Source organism: Capricornis sumatraensis, chromosome 20 (genome assembly GCF_032405125.1).
Source record: "Capricornis sumatraensis isolate serow.1 chromosome 20, serow.2, whole genome shotgun sequence".
Taxonomy (NCBI): Eukaryota; Metazoa; Chordata; class Mammalia; order Artiodactyla; family Bovidae; genus Capricornis; species Capricornis sumatraensis.
The window spans coordinates 66388801-66408241 of record NC_091088.1 but is presented as its reverse complement, the minus strand read 5'-3'; the positions used below and the strand labels follow the sequence as shown (position 1 = coordinate 66408241).

General features: G+C 46.5%; 1 protein-coding gene across 1 annotated transcript; it reads left to right on the top strand.

Moving 5' to 3' along the window:
- The first annotated feature begins 12542 nt into the window (after positions 1-12542).
- Positions 12543-19180, top strand: LOC138096057 (cationic amino acid transporter 3-like). The gene is made up of 11 exons (XM_068992138.1): positions 12543-12915; positions 14212-14370; positions 15943-16120; positions 16522-16634; positions 16780-17002; positions 17171-17310; positions 17413-17515; positions 17705-17904; positions 18100-18266; positions 18538-18646; positions 18811-19180. The coding sequence occupies exons 1-11, from the start codon at positions 12543-12545 to the stop codon at positions 18912-18914; spliced, it is 1869 nt and encodes a 622-aa protein (XP_068848239.1). The 3' UTR covers positions 18915-19180.
- Positions 19181-19441: the final 261 nt, after the last annotated feature.

Sequence of the window (19441 nt, the reverse complement as noted above, 5' to 3'; positions counted from 1 at the left end):
GCCAATGTGGTAGGTACCAGTAATAGAGTATATTCGGCATTTAAAGAGAAGGGGATATACACACATTACAACATGGATGAACCTAGTGGATATTGAAGGTGAAGGTGAAGTCGCTCAGTCGTGTCTGACTCTTTGCGACCCCATGGACTGTAGCCTACCAGGCTCCTCTGTCCATGGGATTCTCCAGGCAAGAATACTGGAGTGGGGTGCCATTTCCTTCTCCAGGGGATCTTCCCAACCCAGGATCGAACCCAGGTCTCCTGCATTGGAGGCAGACGCTTTAACCTCTGAGCCACCAGGGAAGCTTAGTGGATATTATACTCAGTAAAATAAACCTGATAGTAAAGGACAAATATTCGGTGAGTCCACCGAAATGAAGAACCTGGAGTAGTCAGATTCATTGAGACAGAAAATAGAAAGGTGACTGCCAAGAACTGGGAAAGGATAACGGGGGATTTTTGTTGTTGTTGTGGAATGTGTAGTTTCTGTGTGTCAGAGGAAAAATGTCCCGGAGTTTGGTTGCATAAAATGTGAATGTACTTAACATAGAAACGGACTAGGACTCTAGGGTCCTTGACCTCCATGTCCTCTGCCTGCCTTCTGTCTGTGGGAAAAACTTAGCCAAAGAATAAGTTTAATCCAAGAAGTGAAATCATGCAGAAACAAAGGACAACAGTCAGAGGAGAAGAAATAATAATCATGCGGTGACTAAGCATAGTCACGGACCTTTCGTTCCTTCTCAAGGGCTAGAGACAATATTCTGAGAGTGTGCAGAGACGGACACCTCCACCAGGTGCGAGAGTACAGAGCTGAGAGTGTAGTCATGACAACAGCTGCCCCAATTCTGAGAACCGCCTCAAGGAAATGGGGACAAATGGCCTCAAGGAAATGGGAACAAACCGACCTTGTGACTGAAGAGTAAGTGTACCTAAAACAATCAAGATGCTGCTGGTCCAGCCGTCCATGACCAATTGCAAGAGGACTGTCAGAGCTGACCGTGCTGTTTCTCCATGTAGCCCCCTCCCTCCGTCTATAAACCTCCTACCCGCTGCCTGTTGGGGTGGGAGGTGAGTCGACCTTTGGCAGGAGTGTAACCCCCTCCCCCCACTGCTGGTATCCAAAGTAAAGCAAACTTTCCTTCCACCAACCTGGCCTCCTGAATGGCTTTTGAGCAGCCAGCAGCCAGACTTCGCTTTCGCTTACAAAATGACTGAACTGAATACTTAAAGACAGTTAAAATTTCCTGTTATGTGTATGTTACCTCAGCTAAAAACATCTTAGAAAATCTCGCAAGGGTAACCACAGAGGGCTGTGGTTAAGGACTGACAAATTTTGAAGGCTTCCGGTCCTCTCAGCCCCATCCCCGCCCCAATTACCCAGGGTTAAGGGTTGTCTTCTGTGCTCAGGGGCTCCCCTCTTTGGATTTTAGACAAACATCAGCTCCAGCCCCGCGCGTCTTACCCTCAGCCTCCCTGACTGACCCAGTGATCCAGGCTCTGCTCCAAGGATCCAGTAAGTCTCGGGTCACCCTTTTCTGTGGGAGACTGGGCGCTGAGTTCACATCCTCCCACAGAGACCTCTGCAACCCCAGGGTGCAGGGGTCAGCCCAGCTCCAGCCTGAGGGTGGAGAGATCCGTTTTACAGATGAAAGTAGAAGGAGCTGGGGACTGTCTGTTTGTGTGAGGAGAGGAGGGGCTGGGAGAGATTGGATCAATGTCCAGGGGCTCTTGGACTGGTTTTAATCTGGTGCTCACACAACCCTAAGATGACCCTCACATAGAGTGTGTGATGCGGGTACCACTGCCTTCAGTCGCCTGTCTCCTTTCTGCTCTCCACGTCTGCTGATGCCTCCTCTAGGAGCTGAGCATTCTGCTGAGGACAACTCAGTGGTGTTGTGTGTTGAGTTAATTACCTTGGAGTTTTGTACATTCAGCAACTCTGTGAAGCTGGCTCTCCCGTTTATCCTCGGCATAAAATTTTAAAAGCTGTGGTGAAATACACATAAATTTGCCATCTTCACCATTTTTAAATGAACCTTCAGCAATACTGGGTAAATTTACACAGCTGTGTAACCAGTTTGCAGAATTCTTTTTGTCTTGTAAACTGAAACCGTGTCTGCATTTAACAATGACTTCCCATTTTCCCCCTCACCCAGCACCTAGCAAACCAGCATTCTACTTTCTGTCTTTGTAAATTTGACTGTATTAGCTATTTCATAGAAGGGGGATCATACAGTATTTGTCTTATGGTGACTGGCTTGTATCACTTAGGATATTGTCCTCAAGTTTCCTCCATGTTATAGCATGGGTCAGAATTTCCCATATTTTTAAGGCTGAATAATATTCCACTGTAGGTATAGAGCACATTGTATTTATCCATTTTTTGCGGTTGGCCATTTGGGTTGCTTTCATCTCTCAGCTAATCCGAATAATACCACCATGGGTGTACAAACGTCTCCTGTGACCTCACTTTCAGTTCTTTTGGGTGTACACTCAGAAGTGGGACTGCTCAACCATGATGGTAATTTCACTTTCGGTTTTTTGGAGGAACCACCATACTTTACCCACAGCAACTGTACCATTTTATGTTCCTAAAGACAGGGCTCAAAAGTTCATCAGCAGCATTTGAACAAGAAGGAAACACAGGTCCAGGGAAGTATATGACTTGCTCAAGGGCAGAGAGGTGGGGCCAAGATCCTAATCATAGCTTCCTAACTCTGAATGCTTGCCCTCAATCATAATGCTCAACTCGGACCTTAGAGTCACATGGATAGAAGCCCCCTGCCCTGAACTCATGTTCTCTGAGTCAGCCTGGCCCTGAAGAGCAGTGCAATGGGGAGACATTCTATGTCCCAAAGGATAGAAAACGGAGTCTCTCATTTCTGATTCAGAATGAGGATTAGTCCTCCCTCACTCCAGGCACTTGGGAGGCTGGTCTGGTTATCCTTTTTTTTTTTCGATATTCAATAATAATTAATTAGAAACTTTTTTTTTTTTTGCTTTTTCATTGAAGAATAATTGCTTTACAATGTTGTGTTGGTTTCTGCTATATGATGAAGTGAATCAGTCCTAATTATAAATATACTTTCCCCCTGGTGAGCCTCCCACTCCCTTCCCATCACATGTGTCTGCATCCTCAGAGAGAGCCAGGCTGAGCCCCCTGAGCTGTGCAGAGGCTTCCCACTAACTCCATTTTTCACGTGTAGCACACATAGGTCAATGCTACTCTGTCAACTCATCCCACCCTCTCCTTCCCCCGCTGTGTCCACAAGTCCAATCTCTGACTCCATCTCAATTCTAGCCCTGCAAATAGGTTCATCTGTACCATTTTTCTAGGGTGCATATATATATATACATTAATATACAATATTTGTTTTTCTCTTTCTGACTTACTTCACTCTGTAAAACAGGTTCTAGGTTCATCCCCCTCACTACAACTGACTCGAATTCCTTCCTTTTTATGGCTGAGCAATTTCACTGTGTATACGTACCACAGCTTCTCTATCCATGTATCTGTCTAAGGACATCCAGGTTGCTTCCATGTCCTGCCTGTTGTAAACAGGGCTGCAAAGAACTTTCGCATACATGTGTCTTTGTGGTTTGGTTTGATTTGACTTTGGTTTTCTCAGGGTTTATGCCCAGTAGTGGATTGCCGGGTCATATGGTAGTTTTATTCCTAGACTGTTAAGGAATGTCCATCCTGGTCTCCATAGTGGCTGTGTCAGTTTACTTTCCCACCAACAGTGCAGAAGAGTTCCCTTCTCTCCGCATCCTTTCCAGCATTTATTGATTGTAGATTTTCCAATGCTGACCATTCTGACTTCTGTGAGGTGATAGCTCACTGACATGTGGATCCAGTCGGGGAAGGAGAGGATTGAACAAACTGGGGGATGAGGATTGACATGTATACACGACATGTGCAAAACAGAAAGCTAATAGGAACCTGCATAAAGCACAGGCACCTCAGCTTGCAGCTCTGTGATGCCCTAGAGGGTTGGAATGGGGGACGGGGTGGGAGGGAGGCCCAGCAGGGAGGAGACATATGTATACATATAGCTATTCACTGGGCTTCCTTCCCTTGTGGCTCAGTGGTAAAGAATTGGCCTGCCAGTGCAGGAGACACAATTTTGATCCTTGGATCAGGAAGATCCCCATGATTAGGAAATGACAACCCACTCCAGTATTCTTGCCTGGAGAATCCCGTAGACAGAGGAGCTGGCGGGCAACAGCCCACGGTGTGGCACAGAGTCAGACACAGAGTCAGAGCGGCTTAACAACAACAACAAAGCTGATTCACTTCTTTATGTCACAGAAACTAACACAACATTGTAAAAGAGTTATATGCCAATAAAAAATCAAAAAGAGAACACTCATATAAGTAAAATCAGAAATGAAAGAGGAGGTATTATAAATGGTACCTCAAATATACACAGACTTATACACACTTCTTATACTATGAAAAAGTATACGCCAACAAATTGGATAACCTGGAAGGAAAAAATAAACCATCTGAATAAACCAATAACAAGAAAGGAAGTTGAGTCAGTGATAAGAAACCTCTCAACACAGCAAAGATAGTTTCATCAGTGAATTCCACAAAACATTTGATTAAAAAAAATTTTTTTAAACAATTTTGGCTGCACTCGGTTTTTGTTGCTGCGGGAGGACCTTCTCTCCAGTTGCTGTGATCTGGGGCTACTCTATTTTGGGATGCATGCTTCTCCTTGCAGTTGCTGCTGTTTTGGTTCAGTCCCTCAGTCTTGTCTGGCTCTTTGTAACCCCATGGACGGTAGCATGCCAGATTCCCCTGTCTTTCACTGTATCCCGGAGTTTGTTCAAAGTCATGTCCATTGAATCATTGATGCGATCCAACCATCTCATGCTCTGTCGCCCCCTTCTCCTCCTGCCCTCAATCTTTCCCAGCACCAGGGTCTTTTCCAATGAGTCAGCTCTTCACATCAGGTGGCTAAAGAATTGGAGCTTCAGCACCAGCATCAGCAGGTAGATTCTCATCACTTACACCACCAGGGAAGTCCAAAAACTAAGAATTGTAACAATCACAAAAGACTACATTTATTTCTAGACTCCTTCCTTTTATAAGATAATGGAGAAAACCTGAGTTGTCAGTGTGTATTCTTTCGAGGGTCCCCTCATAACGGAAGAACCTTCCACGATACCGTGATTGGGAATGTTTTCCTTCTCGTCCAGTGTCGCCCCTTTCACCTCCCCTCCGACTTAGTTTCCGTTCTGTCAGGGCTAGCCTGGCTTAGAGATTTGGATGGTTTCCAAATGCAACCAAGGCAGGAAATCTACCGGTCCAAAGCACAGGGATGAATTCATGTCAAAACAGGATGTATGGGGGGAGGGGGCAGAAGGCAAGAGAGAGAGAGATGAAGGGTTTCTATCTGAGATAGAAAAGAGGCAGGAAGTGAAGTCAAGTCAAGTCGCTCGGTGGTGTCTGACTCTTTGAGACCCTGTGGACTGTAGCTAACCAGGCTCTTCCTTCCACTGGATTTTCCAAGCAAGAGTACTGGAGTGGGTCGCCGTTTCCTTCTCCAGGGGATCTTCCTGACCCAGGGATCGAACCCAGCTCTCCCGCATTGTAGGCAGACGCTTAACTGTCTGAGCCACTAGGGAAGTCCAAAACAAGCAAGAGGAGGAGGCAAAGACAGAAGGATTAAGATACTGAAGACTGGCGGTGAGGGGGAAGGAGCAGATTATCAATAGTGAATTACAGGTCACCATGACTGCAACATCAATTTAAAATATTCATATATAATGTATATGCAAAGCACACAAACTCAGCAATGGTTATAGAATTGAGAAATAATTTCAGATACTTCAGGAAGTACATGAAAAAGAAAAGGTGTTAATATTTGAGAGATAGAGGTCAGAAGGCTGGGAAATTTAGGGGACGGGTGATGATCAGGACACTCACCTTGAAATACAGGGTGGCTGTTCAAGGAGAAAGGAAAAGGAATGTGAGCATATCTGTGATATCTCAGTCTCCGTGAGATGAATTAAAAACATGGGAAATTATGTTGGAAAGATGAGAGGGTGGGGAGAAAGCAGCAGAGGTGGATCTCAGGGACCGTCTCATGAGTCATAACAGGAAGACAGTGCCTGTCAGTTGGGGTCGTCTACTGGGCTTCCCTGGTGGCTTGGTGCCAGTGCAGGCGGTAAGAAGCCAATTGGTCTCCTGCCAATGCAGGAGACACGGGCTTGATCCCTGAATTAGGAAGATCCCCTAAAGGAGAAAATGGCAACCCACTCTAGTATTCTTGGCTGGGGAATCCCATGGGCAGAGGAGCCTGGCAGGCTACAGTCCACGAGGTCGCAAAGATTGAGACACGACTGAGCAACAAAAACAGCAACAAAAGCAACAAAATCCTGTACGATGCTATTTCAGACATGCTGTTCTCAAGGCTTAAGTGTCTGTCCTCACATTGTTTTAAACTCTGTATGTTTTCTCCTATTATAGTATAGCTGTTTGAAAAGTCAGACTCTTACAAAAATGATGTGGAATTTGTTTCAACATTTGTATGTGGACTTGATTCCAAGGGTCCTTCTGTTGTTAAGGAGGGGAGTGCGCCTTACTTCTAAATCCCCAATTCCTATTTTAGATGTCTTTTTTTTTTTTTCCTCTAAATTTATACTCTCACTTGTTTGGCTGCCTCAACCTGAATTATTTTTTTTCATTTATTGAAGTACAGTTGATTTACAGTGTTGTGTTAGTTTCTCCCGTAGAGCAAAGTGACTCAGTTATACATGTGTATCAATATCTTCTTTTTCATTTTCTTTTCCGTGACTGTTTATCACAAGATATTGAATATAGTTCCCTGTGTTATACAATAGGACCTAGTTGTTTATCTAGCCTATATACGGTAGTTTGCACGTGCTAATCCCAAACTCCCAATCCTGCCTTTCCTCTCTTCCTTGGCCATCATAAGTCTAGTCTCTAAATCTGTGAGTCTGTTTCTATTTCATAGATAGGTTAATTTGGGTCATTTTTTAGACTCCACATATAAATGATACCATACAGTATTTGTCTTTCTCTTTCTAATTTACTTCACTAAATATGATAATCTCATTGTCTAGGTCCATCCATACTGCCACAAGTGGCATTGTTTCATTTTTCATGGCTGAGCAGTCTATTAGTGTGTATGTATGTCTGAATATATATATTGTTGTGTAGTCGCTAAGTTCTGTCTGTCTCTTTTGCGACCCCATTTACTGTAGTTAGCCAGGTTCCTCTGTCCATGGAGTTTCCCAGGCAAGAATACTGGAGTGCGTCGTCATTTCCTTCTCCAGGAGACCTTCTTGACCAAGGAATCAAACCTGCACCTTCTGCATCTGCAGGCATCTTCACCACTGAGCCACTAAATATTCACACACGCACACACACACACACACACACACACACATCACATCTTGTTTATCCATTCATCTATTTGTTGCAGGAAGGGGGACTTCTTCCAGGGCCTGAAACTGGACTCTTGTCTAACACTTGGAAATGAACTGTGCAAGGAGACACGTGTGCTGACAAAGCAAGAGATTTTTCTGGGAAAGGGCACCCGGGTGGAGAGCAGCAGGGTAAAGGGAACTCAGGAGAACAGCTCTGTCTCATGGCTTGCGGTCTCGGGTTTTATGGTGATGGGATTAGTTTCTGGGTTGTCTTTAGCCAATCATTCTGACTCAGTTCTTCCTGGTGGTGCACGCCTTGTTCAGCCAGGATGGATGCCAGAAAGAAGGATTCTGGGAGGTGGGCAGACAAGTGATGTCTCCTTTTGACCTTTCCCAAATTCTTCTGGTTGGTGGAGGCTTATTAGTTCCCTGTTCCTTACCAGGACCTCCTGTCATAAGACAACTCATGCAAATGATTACTATGGTGCCCGGCCAGGGTGGGCGGTTTCAATCAGTGTGCTTCCCCTAACATATTGATGAGTTTTAGATTATTTCCATGCCTTGGCTATTGTAAATAGTGTTGCTATGAACATAGGGATGCATGTATCTTTTTGAATTATAGTTTTGTCAGGGTATACAGTCAGAAGTGGGATTACTGGATCCTATATCAACTCAATTTTAATTTTTTGAGGACCCTTTATACTGTTTTCCATAATGACTGCACCACTTTACATTCCCACCAACAGTGTAAGAGGGTTCCCTTTTCTCCACACCCTCTAACAACATTTATTCTTTGTAAACTTTTTAATCATGGCCATTCCGAACAGCATGAGGTGGTACCTCATCGTCGTTTTCATTTGCATTTCTCCAATAATCATGAATGAAGGCCGTCTTTTCCTGTGAGAGTTGGCCATGTTTTCAATGTCTCTTTTAGTGCCTATTTCAGGGTGCCTTTTGGCAATATTAGCTGGATGAATTCTGTACGCTGCTTCTTTTCCTTGACCACCTATTTTATTAGAGAAAGAAAAGTGAAAGTGTTAGGTGTTCAGTTGTGCCCAGCTCTTTGTGACCGCATGGACTATAGCCCGCCAGGCTCCTCTTGTCCACGGGCTTCTCCAGGCAAGAACACTGGAGCAGGTTGCTGTTCCCTCCTGCAGGGATCTTCACGACCCAGGGATAGAATCCACATCTCTTATGTCTCTTGCATGGCAGGTAAATTCTTTACTGTCTGAGCCACCAGGGAAGCTTATATCATCTTGATGAAGCATTTAAACTTTACTGCTGTTGGGGCAGAATACCGTGCCCTCTATCCTCTTAAGTTCTTTGTCTGGACCATGCAAAGTAGACACACGAAGGGTAGATGTTCAGGAGAAAGAAGCCTTCTGTTTACATTTCCCAAGAAAGAAGGCAAGTGGGCTCTAGGCTAGATATTTACAATCAGCTGTCTGTTCCCACTTGGAGATGGAAATGACAGGAACAGAGTAAATAGCTGGACTTTGTCTGCTGTGGACACGGTAATATAACAATCATGGCAGGGACAAAGAGGGGCTAAACCCTGTGTGTGTAAAAGATCAAGAGGCCACATATTTTCTATCTTTGGGGCACCCCACATGCACAGAAAGTCTCCTTGGGGGGCAAAAAGATGCGGGCACCATCCCATAATAAGTGATGTCCAGGGCCCCCACAGGCCTATGTGCTGGAATCCATCTAGGAAAAAAAGCTGCACACACTTGTCAGGGAGGGTCCTAGGGCAGGGCAGGAAATTAGCCAAAGGCAAACAAAGACGGGAAGAACTACCCTGTACAGGCGATTTAACAGTCTCTTTATGGGGCTCCTCCCCCTTCGGGAGGACGCCCACAGCCTTCCTATTGGGTGTGAACGCTGCCTGCCTTCTGTCTTAACAAACCTCCTCTGCGTGCTCCCCCACGACTGCGCTGTGTCTCCAGTAATGCACGTTGACCATATTTTTAGTTTTTGCCTCCTGGAGAGGTGCATTTTTTCCTGGGGGCAAGAACCAGGAGAACCTTGTTTCTAGTTTCTAGCCGCTGGTGGACTAGAGATTAAGATTCCTGGTTTTTCACCCAGGCCACCCAGGTCCAATTCCTGGGCAGAGAACTAAGCCACTCCTCATGGTTATCTCTCTCCGATATCATTGATGCTGAATCCTGGGATTTCAAGGTAAACTGCAGGTCTCCCCAAACGGCTGGCTGGAGACTTCTGACTCTCTCTCTCCCAGGAGAACTTGCTTATTCTCACTCTCTGCTTTGTTCTCTTTCCAAGATCCACAGGGCTGAATCTAGGTCCGCTCAGTGAAGGAGCCCTGCTGCTGCTAAGTCGCTTCAGTCATGTCCGACTCTGTGAGACCCCATAGATGGCACCCCATCAGGCTCCCCCATTCCTGGAATTCTCCAGGCAAGAACACTGGAGTGGCTTGCCATTTCCTGCTCCAATGCTTGAAAGTGAAAAGTGAAAGTGAAGTCGCTCAGTCGTGTCCGACTCTTAGCGACCCCATGGACTACAGCCCACCAGGCTCCTCCATCCATGGGATTTTCCAGGCAAGAGTACTGGAGTGGGGTGCCAACATTTTTCTCTCTCCTTTCCTCTTTCTCTTGTTCTGCCTGATCTACAACTCCCAGCATATCCCTCGCCCAAGCAGTGGTTCCTCATCAACTTTCGAGAAACACCCCGGGAATCAGAGCTGGGCGCCTACTGCCACCACCAGCAAATTGCTCCCTGCTTTGTTGTCGTTCAGTTGCTCAGTTGTGTCTGAGTCTTGCGACCCCAAGGACTGTAGCCAGCCAGGCTCCAAGCTTTCTTGCTCTTTCAGATTCTTCTGTAAATTTAAGATACTGTATTTGTAAAAAGGAAAAATGCTAACAATCATTTGACCATCACATGGTTGCCACAAACCTTCAATTTATAAGAAAAGGCAGTATCTTTGAGGCACAATAAATCAGTGCGTGATAGTGCTTGTACATGCATATGTACAGACTTAAAATATAAGTATAATTAGTACACAAATATGCATTTATGTAAAAGCTGTGTATTGAAATTTGAATATTCACTCTTTGTCTGAAATTCAGTATACCTAGGTGTTTTGCATTTTTATTTATTAAATTGCTCACTCCTTGGTGTCCGTGTATACGCTCTGGATTCTATTGTCTTCTTAGAAGAGCATTAGTCATATGGGGTTAGGAGCCGCCCTAATAGCGCAGGTATAGGAGTCAGAAGGTAGTCAGTTAGCACCATGCAGAAAGGGTTGCTGTCATCTTGAGGTGCTGGAAGGAAAATTGCAAGCTTCAGATGATTATATCAAGCCAAAGTGACGTTGGGTGAAGGGAGTTACGGTACCGCCTAAGAGGCCAGTTGACTCAAAACAGTGTCAAATATGACAGAATTTAAAAGAGATTCAGCTGGTGAGCAACAGAAATAGGCAGAGACCACTGTTACAAGTTCTTCAGGCAGCAGGACACCATCTGGGAAGGGAAACTTGTTTTTTCATGGCCACCATAAGAAAGGAGTTGTTCATCCTTAGTTTCAAAACAGACATTCTTTATTTCAATGGTTAAGACAGATGAGCTCTGAGAGTCAGACAGGCTGTCTTAGTTCACACAAAGTTTAAGCTTTGTGTGAACTTTGTGTGAACCACAAATAAGCCAAAATGACTTCCCCATTCCTCAATATATGAACATTTTCTCCATCACAAGCAGATAAAAATCTTAAAACTATATGATCCAGCAATTCTACTTCTGAGTATACACCCAGAAGAGATGGAGAGAAGCACACTCTGGAAGATATATTAGTATACCCGTGTTCATAGCAGCAATATTCACAGTAACCAAAGCATGAAAGAAACCCACGTGTCCATTGACCAAGAAGCGGATAAGCCAGGTGCGATATGTACTCATAATACTATGCAGTATTATTCAGCATTAAAATTGAAGGGAATTCTAACACATGCTACAACGTGGATGAATTCTGTTGACATTATACTAAGTAAAGCCTGACAACAAAGGAGAAATAGTGTATGAACCCACAAGAATGAAGTACCTAGAGTGGTCCCAAAGAGTTGGACATGACTGAAGCAGCAACGCCCTAGCTCTAGACGGTCAGGCTCACAGAGACGGAGGGTAGAATGGTGGCGGCCAAGACTGGTGGAGAAGAAAGGAGGAATTTTGTTGTATGGGTACAGAGTTTCAGTTTTACAAGATGAAGAAAGTTCTACACTTTGGTTGCCTAAAATGTGAATGTACTTAACTAAACTACACACTTAAAAAAGATTAAAATAGTTAATGATACGTTCTGGGTTCAGTTCAGTTCAGTCGCTCAGTCTTGTCCGACTCTTTGCGACTCCATGAATCGCAGCACGCCAGGCCTCCCTGTCCATCACCAACCCCCGAAGTTCACTCAGATTCACGTCCATCGAGTCAGTGATGCCATCCAGCCATCTCATCCTCTGTCGTCCCCTTCTCCTCCTGCCCCCAATCCCTCCCAGCATCAGAGTCTTTCCCAGTGAGTCAACTCTTTGCATGAGGTGGCCAAAGTACTGGAGTTTCAGCTTTAGCATCATTCCTTCCAAAGAAATCCAGGGTTGATCTCCTTCAGAATGGACTGGTTGGATCTCCTTGTGGTATTACAACACAATTTAAAAAAAAACCTCTCAGAAGCACCCCCTGAGGTAACCACAGAAGAATCAAGGGCTGATAGCAACTCTGCAGATGCTTCCTTCCTGCCCCCAACTCCATCCTCACCCCAACAAAAAGTTGTCTTTTGTTCACAGGGACTCCCCTATTCGGTTCTTGGAGATGTCTCAGCTCCAGCCCCGCACGGCTTAACCTCAGCCTCCCTGACTGACCCAGTGCTCCAGGCTCTGCTCCAAGGATCCAGTAAGTCTCAGGTCACCCTCTTCTGTGGGAGACTGGGTGCTGAGTTCACATTCTCCCGAAGAGCCCTCTGCAACCCCAGAGTGCGGGGGGTCAGCCCGGCTCCAGCATGAAGGTGGAGAGACCCATGTTCCAGATGAAATTCAAAGGAGCTGGGAGCTGTTGTGCTGTGTCAGAAGAAGTGGGGGGTTCATCATCTTGACGGCTCTGCATCTTGTTTCCTCAGCAGATCGTAGCCTCGTGACCTCCGTCTAGGATGCTACTTCAGGATGCTCACCAATTTGGTCAGAAGCTGCTGCGCAGGCGGCCACTGGGGCCCAGAGAGGAGACTGACCGTCACACGGCTGGTTGTCTGAACACCCTAGACCTGGTGATCATAGGCGTGCGCAGGATGTTGGGAGCTGGCGTGCACATCCTGGTTGGAGCAGTGGCCAAGTACATCGCTGGACCAGCAATCATCCTCTCCTTCTTGGTGGCTGCCCTGTCTTCTCTGTTGTCTGGGATCTGCTATATAGAATTTGGGGCCCGTGTACCACGCTCTGGTTCTATGTATCTCTACAGCTATAGCATCATGGGTCAGGTGTATGGCTTCATCATCGGCTGGAATCGCATACTGTCCTTAACTGTTGGTGAGATATTGGGGTACAGGAAGGGGTGGGGCTTCAGATCAAGAAGCTAGGAGAGATGAATGGGATCTTTGCTCATTCACAAGCAGATGTTATCCACCTTGCAGGGCTGTGCTGTCCTCAGTCACTGCAGTCGTGTCCAACTCTTTGCGACCCCATGGACTGTAGCTCTCTAGGCTCCTCTATCCTTGGGATTTTGTCAGGCAAGAATACTGGAGTGAGTTGCCATGTCCTGGTTGCCATGCCCTCCTCCCAGATCTTCCCAACCCAGGGATCAAACCCCACCTTGTGGGGGGAGATGGGTAATAGTGACAGAAATTCTTTACAACTTCATTCTACTCAGTTCGATGCCACTGTTGATGTTCAGTCGCTAAACTGTGTCTGACTCTTTGCGACCCCAGGAACCGCAGCATGCCAGGTTTCCCTTCAATCCTGCTTTCCTTAATCGATGAGACTAAGAACTTGAGGGCTTCCTAGGTGGCTCAGTGGCAAAAATCTGACTGCCAGTACAGGAGACTCGAGTTTAATCCCTGGGTCAAGAAGAATCCCTGAAGAAGGCCATGGCAACCTACTCTAGTATTCTTGCCGGCATAATTCCATGGACAGAGGAGCCTGGTGTGCTGCAGGCCATGGTGTCACAAAGAGTTGGACACAACTTAGGGGCTAAACAACAGCGACACCAAATAACCTTGAAGGAAAGGGAACTGTAGGGAGTGGGTGGGTGTGGGTGTTAGTCGCTCAGTCTTGTCAGACTCTTTGCGATCCCATGGACTGTAGCCCTCTCGGCTCCTCTATCCCTGGAATTCTCCAGGCAAAAATACTGGAGTGAGTTGCCATCTCCTTTTCCCAAGGATCTTCCCAAGCAAGGGATCGAACTCGGGTCTCCTGCACTGCAGGCAGATTCTTTACCATCTGAACCACCCCCTGCACAGGAAGTGGGTAGACGGAGGCAAATTCCTCAGGATCATCTCCTCATCATAGTGAAGACTTTGGTTAGCTGCTGACTTCCTGGGATTTTTCCTGACACTCTGGTTTAAAATGCCAATTCCGATCCCCCCATCCTGGTCCCACTTCCCTGTGTTTTTTGTTCATTTTCTGTAACTTTGATCTCCTAGCATATTAAAGAGTTGACCTATGTTGTGAATTATCTGGGTCTGCCCTCCCCACCTGATGAGAAGAAGCTCTTTGAATCCCTGGATATTAGGGGTTCTTTGTTGTTATTGTTGTTCACTCCTCTCCCTAGATCATAGCGGTTCAATTTCTGTTTGCTCATAAACATTCCTTCTGCTGCTGCTGTAGGCACTGCCTGTATAGCCCGGGCCTGGAGCTACACCTTCGATAGCCTGATTGGGAACCACATCTCTCAGGCGTTAGAGAGAACTTTCTCCTTGTATATGCCCTACTACCTGGCCAAGTACCCAGACTTTTTCGCCCTGGGCCTGGTGCTGCTGCTCACGGGTGAGTCAGGGGTCAGAGCTAGGGTGGGAAGAGTGAGATGTGAATGGGAAGCTGGGTTGGGAAAGCCTCAGGATTCCCGAATGGTGGGGGAATTAGGACTGGGAAGGAAGGTTTGGAATAAGAAAGAGAGGAAGGCAAGACAAAGACCATTTTCTTCCCTACCTTTGGGCTATTGAAACTTTGGGCTGGATCATTCTTAGAGGTAGTAGGTGGCTCAGATAGTAAAGAATCTGCCTGCGATGTGGGAGACCAGGCTTCCATCCCGGAGTCTGGAAGATCCCCTGGAGAAGGGAATGGTTACACACTCCAGTATTCTTGCCTGGAGAATCCCACGGACAGAGGAGCCTGGTGGGCTACAGTCTATAAGGTCGCAAAGAGCCGGACACGACTGAATGACTAACACTTTCGTTATTCGGCGGGCAGGCTATCCTGGGCATTTCAGTTTTTTTTTATTTAATCATTTTTTGGGGGAATTCCCTGGTGGTCCAGTGGTTAGGAAGGACTCTGTGCTTTCACTAATAAAGGTGCAGTTTCAATCCTTGGTTGGGGAACTAAGATCCTGCCTGGAAAGCGGGTCACCCCTCCCCCCAAAAAAAAAAGATTGTTGAATATTGAGTAGCAACGCTGAACTTTATGTACTACATACCAGTGATGCGCAGCCCTCCAAACTGTATCAATCACAATGTTTCCAGACAGTGCCAAAAGTCCCTTGTGGGATAAAATTACCGCAGTTGAGAATCAAACTTGGTTTTTTCCTTCCTGGCTGCACTGGGTCTTCTTGTGTGGCCTTCGGGCTCTTCATTGCTGTGCTTGGGCTCAGCAGTTGCAGCCTGGAACATGGGATCTTAGTCCCCGGACCAGGGATCGAACTCATATCCTGTGCAACGCAAGGCAGTTTCTCAACCTCTGCACCACCAGGGAAGTACCAAAGGTTTTATAAAATTATTATTGATTATTTTTTTACTTTATCATTTTATTGGAATATATTTTACAATGTTGTGTTAGTTTCTGCTGGACATCGTTGTGAATCAGCCAGAGGTACACATATATCTCCTTCCTTTTGATCCTCCCTCCCACCCCACAAAGATTGTTTTTAACTGAGAGGAAACTTTTCCAGTTTACTGAGATATAGTTGACATACAACGTTGTATAAGTTTAAGATGATTTGATAGACATGTATATTGTGAGATGATGGCCACAATAAGAAATTAACCACCTGAAAGTGTACAATTTGGTGGCACTTAGTACATTCTCAATGTTGTGTAACCATCACCTCCTTCCAGTTCCAAACATGTTCTTCACAACAAAAGGAAGCCCCATACCCCTTGAGCAGTCACTCTTTGTCTGTCCACCACCCATAACCACCAGTCCTAGGCACAAAATGTGTTTGCTTTCTATCTCTATGGATTCAGTTATTTATTTGGCCTCACCATGAGGCATGCAGAACTTCCCCAACCAGGGATCAAACTTGTGCCCCCTGCCGTGGAAACTTGGAGAATTAACCACTGGACTACCAGGGGAGTCCTGGATTTAGTTATTCGGAAAGTTTCATTTTCCATTTTCATCCCACAGGACTACTGGTTCTGGGAGTTCATGTGTTACCCCAGGTTAACAAAGTGTTCATGGGCATCAACATTTTGGTCCTCAGCTTCATCATCGTCTCTGGCTTCATTACGGGAGACCTGCACAACTGGAAACTCACAGGACAGGACTACACATTGAACACCTCTGAATCCAAAGACATTTATAGGTTAGGAGGATGTCCTTGACCTTAGTAATGTATGGCATGAGAAAGGGTGCCCATCTGGGAATCTGGAGGTTGAAGACATCTCAGGCTTCTCTGGTGGCTCAGATGGTAAAGAATCCGCCTGCAATGCAGGAGACCAGGGTTCAATCCCCAGGTCTTCCTGATCCTCTGGAGAACAGAATGGCTAACCATGCCAGTATTCTCGCCTGGAATATTCCACGGACAGAGGAGCCTGGTGGGGTACAATCTATGAGTATGAAGTTGGACACAATTGAGAAACTAACCTAAAGAGACCTGGCCTAGGGGTCCTGGGGCGCAGGACTCGTCATATTAAGGGAGGAGTCCAGTATACATGGCTGAACACACCTCACCCACGTTCTTCCTTGCTTCTTCTCTCACCACAGCTTGGGCCCTCTGGGTTCTGGAGGGTTTGTGCCTTTTGGCTTTGATGGGATTCTCCGAGGAGCAGCTTTATGTTTCTACATGTTCATTGGTTTTGATTCCATTGTCACTACAGGTAACACGGTCACTGTGTGTCCCATCCAGGGTGTGGGCTCGGATTGGGCTGACATGAGCATAGGGGTTTCTTTTGGAGGTTCAACAAGAAAGGTGTGTTTCACTCTGGTGTGTTTCCTGACCCAGTATTTCCTCTAATCCTGCAGGGGAAAAAGCCCAAAATCCTCAGCGGTCCATCCCCATCAGCATCGTGGTCTCAGTCTTGATCTGCTTTGTGGTGTATTTTGGTGTCTCAGCAGCTCTCACCCTCATGGTGCCCTACTACCAAATTCACCCTGACAGCCCCTTTCTACAGGCTTTTCTCCATGTTGGGTGGCGCCCTGCCAGATATGTCGTGGCTGTTGGCATCCTCTGTGCTCTTTCATCCAGGTCAGTGTCTTGGTTTTCTCCTCATTGACTGTCAGATGCTCGGGGATCCCAGCCCTTGGGATTGAGAGACAAGAGAGAAAGACACTTTACCCCATGTAGACGAGGGAGCTGATGCCCTGGTCTCCCCTGCTTCTGCACGTTCTCACCCCTCTCTGTTTTCTTTTCCAGCCTCCTGAACACCATGTTTGCCATGTCTTGGTTGATCTACACAATGGCAGAGGACGGGCTCCTTTTCCGATTTCTTGCCCAAGTCAACGCCCGTACACGTACCCACATCAGGGTCATCATGATTTCTGGAAACCTTGCAGGTAGATAAACAAAACCACTCCCTTTGGATTATCTTCTTTGGCTTGCATGTTTCCAGCTGTTTCTCACTCCAGCCCCCCACCTTGTTCATGTCCTCCCTCTAGGGGTCTTGGCGTTACTCTTCCATTTCAGTGATTTGATGGATCTCATGTCACTTCGGTCCCTGCTTGCTAACTTGGTGGTCGATTTTTCTGTCCTTGTGCTCAGGTGAGACTCCACTCCACCCTGACTGGGGGTCTTTGACTTGTGGGGATTGATGGGGGCTAATCCTCTCTGCCTCATGCTGCCTTCTAAATGTCCTGCTCTGCTTTTGTGGGAAAAAAGAGATGGATTCGGCTGTGTGATGTTGGGTGAGTAGGGACTGCTATTCATGTTGCCATCATACCTCTAATTCAGGTATCACTCAGACCAGAATTTAAGCAAGAACCAAAAAACAGAGGAAGAAACTGAGATGGAGCTTGTAGTCAAAGAAAGGTCTTTGGACTCTGTACTTGAAGCCAGCACCTTAAGTTTTCTAAAGAGTCTGTGGTTCCCTCCCAGCACCATCCCCACCCGGAAATCTGGCCAGATTGTCTATGGATGTGCCTTCCTGCTTGGTGAGCAGTGGGACTTCTCTTTGGTGGTATTCTGAAATTTCCAGGATGGGTAGGAGTGTATATTTGTCAGTTGAGGTGTCTTGGAGATATGATGGCCCTTCCTGATGTGGGCAGCCTGGGGAGGGGTGTGACCCGAGGTCCTGACATCTTTGGCTTCTGGGTCCAGCCTGTTCTCCTCCACCTTGACCCTTGCAGTTCTCCTGCTGACCATCCTGAGCCTGATCCTGGCCTGGTGGCCCAGCCAGGTGTTCTCTGGAGACCCCGTGCTCACAACAGTGGCAGTGCTGCTGCTGCTGCTCATCACTGGGGTCATGGTCATCATCTGGAGGCAGCCCCAGGACCCCACTGCTCTTCACTTCAAGGTAGGTGACCTCATGCCCCAAAGTGTCCTCCTTGAGTGAAGGAGGTCTGCGTGCTTTAGGTCTAAGCTTCCTTTGCTGGAGCAGGGAGGAAGGGGAGTTGCTGAAACCTGTGGACCCTTCCCTGATCCACACTCAGTGCTTTACATACACGATCTAAGTAGGCACTGAACACACAGCCTGAACTGCTCTGAACTTGTCCCTCCCACATGGGAGAGGGTCTCCCTTTCAGATGTCTAGGCTGTGTTCAGGGATGACCTGACTCTGCCCACAGGTCCCTGCTCTGCCTTTCCTCCCACTGGTGAGCATCTTCGTGAACATTTACCTGATGGTGCTCATGAGCACTTGGACCTGGGTCCTATTTGGCATCTGGATGGGGATTGGTAAGTGACTTTCTGGAGTAAAGAGGCCTCTTCGGTAACCAAACCCAATCTTCCTACCACCTCTCCCCTAAACTGTGTCAGCCTCCATAATAGGAGGCCTATTGGGCATTTATAAGTGAGGAGAGCGCCTGCTTTTACTTCTCACTGTCTCATTTCCCTACTAGGATTTGCCATATACTTTGGATATGGGATCCGACACAACTTAGAGGAGGACACTGAGCAACACACCAGCCTCCACCTCCCAAATGCTGGGCAAAAACATCCCTGATGCTGAGTCATCTTAACCACAGGAGAGAGATGCTGTGTGGAATCCCTCCATGCCCTGGAGGATCTGCTGGTTCGAGGGGCACTGTGAGCCTCTATGGAATGTGAAGGTGGAATGCATTTACAGCCGTGTATTTATTGCTAGTGGACAAAGTGACTTTAATGTTGCAAATGCTGAAGGAAGCATTTAAAAGCATAATCAGTTCAGTTCAGTGGCTCAGTCATGTCTGATTCTTTGCGACCCCGTGAGTCGCAGCACGCCAGGCCTCCCTGTCCATCACCAACTCCAGGAGTTCACTCAAATTCATGTTCATCGAGTCGGGTAATAGACATCCAGAAAAGAGAATTTTCATGAAAAATGTACAGAAATGTAACCAGAAACCAGAGGAAGAAATAAAATATTAGCTTGCACATAAGCAGTGTCTTCTTGTGCCTGTTGTCAGTGAAAACACATAGATTGTCACATGAGATGGAAACACAGGTAACCATATATTGTGACAAGAGCTGTACTTCAGGGGTTTCCCTGGCAGT

Bases quoted from the DNA above. Each gene is read 5' to 3' on its own strand.
- LOC138096057 (XM_068992138.1), top strand. From the start codon at position 12,543: ATGCTACTTCAGGATGCTCACCAATTTGGTCAGAAGCTGCTGCGCAGG. The intron at 12,916-14,211 runs GTGAGATATTGG...CTGCTGCTGTAG, and splicing joins CATACTGTCCTTAACTGTTG to GCACTGCCTGTATAGCCCGG. The intron at 16,635-16,779 runs GTAACACGGTCA...CTAATCCTGCAG, and splicing joins TGATTCCATTGTCACTACAG to GGGAAAAAGCCCAAAATCCT.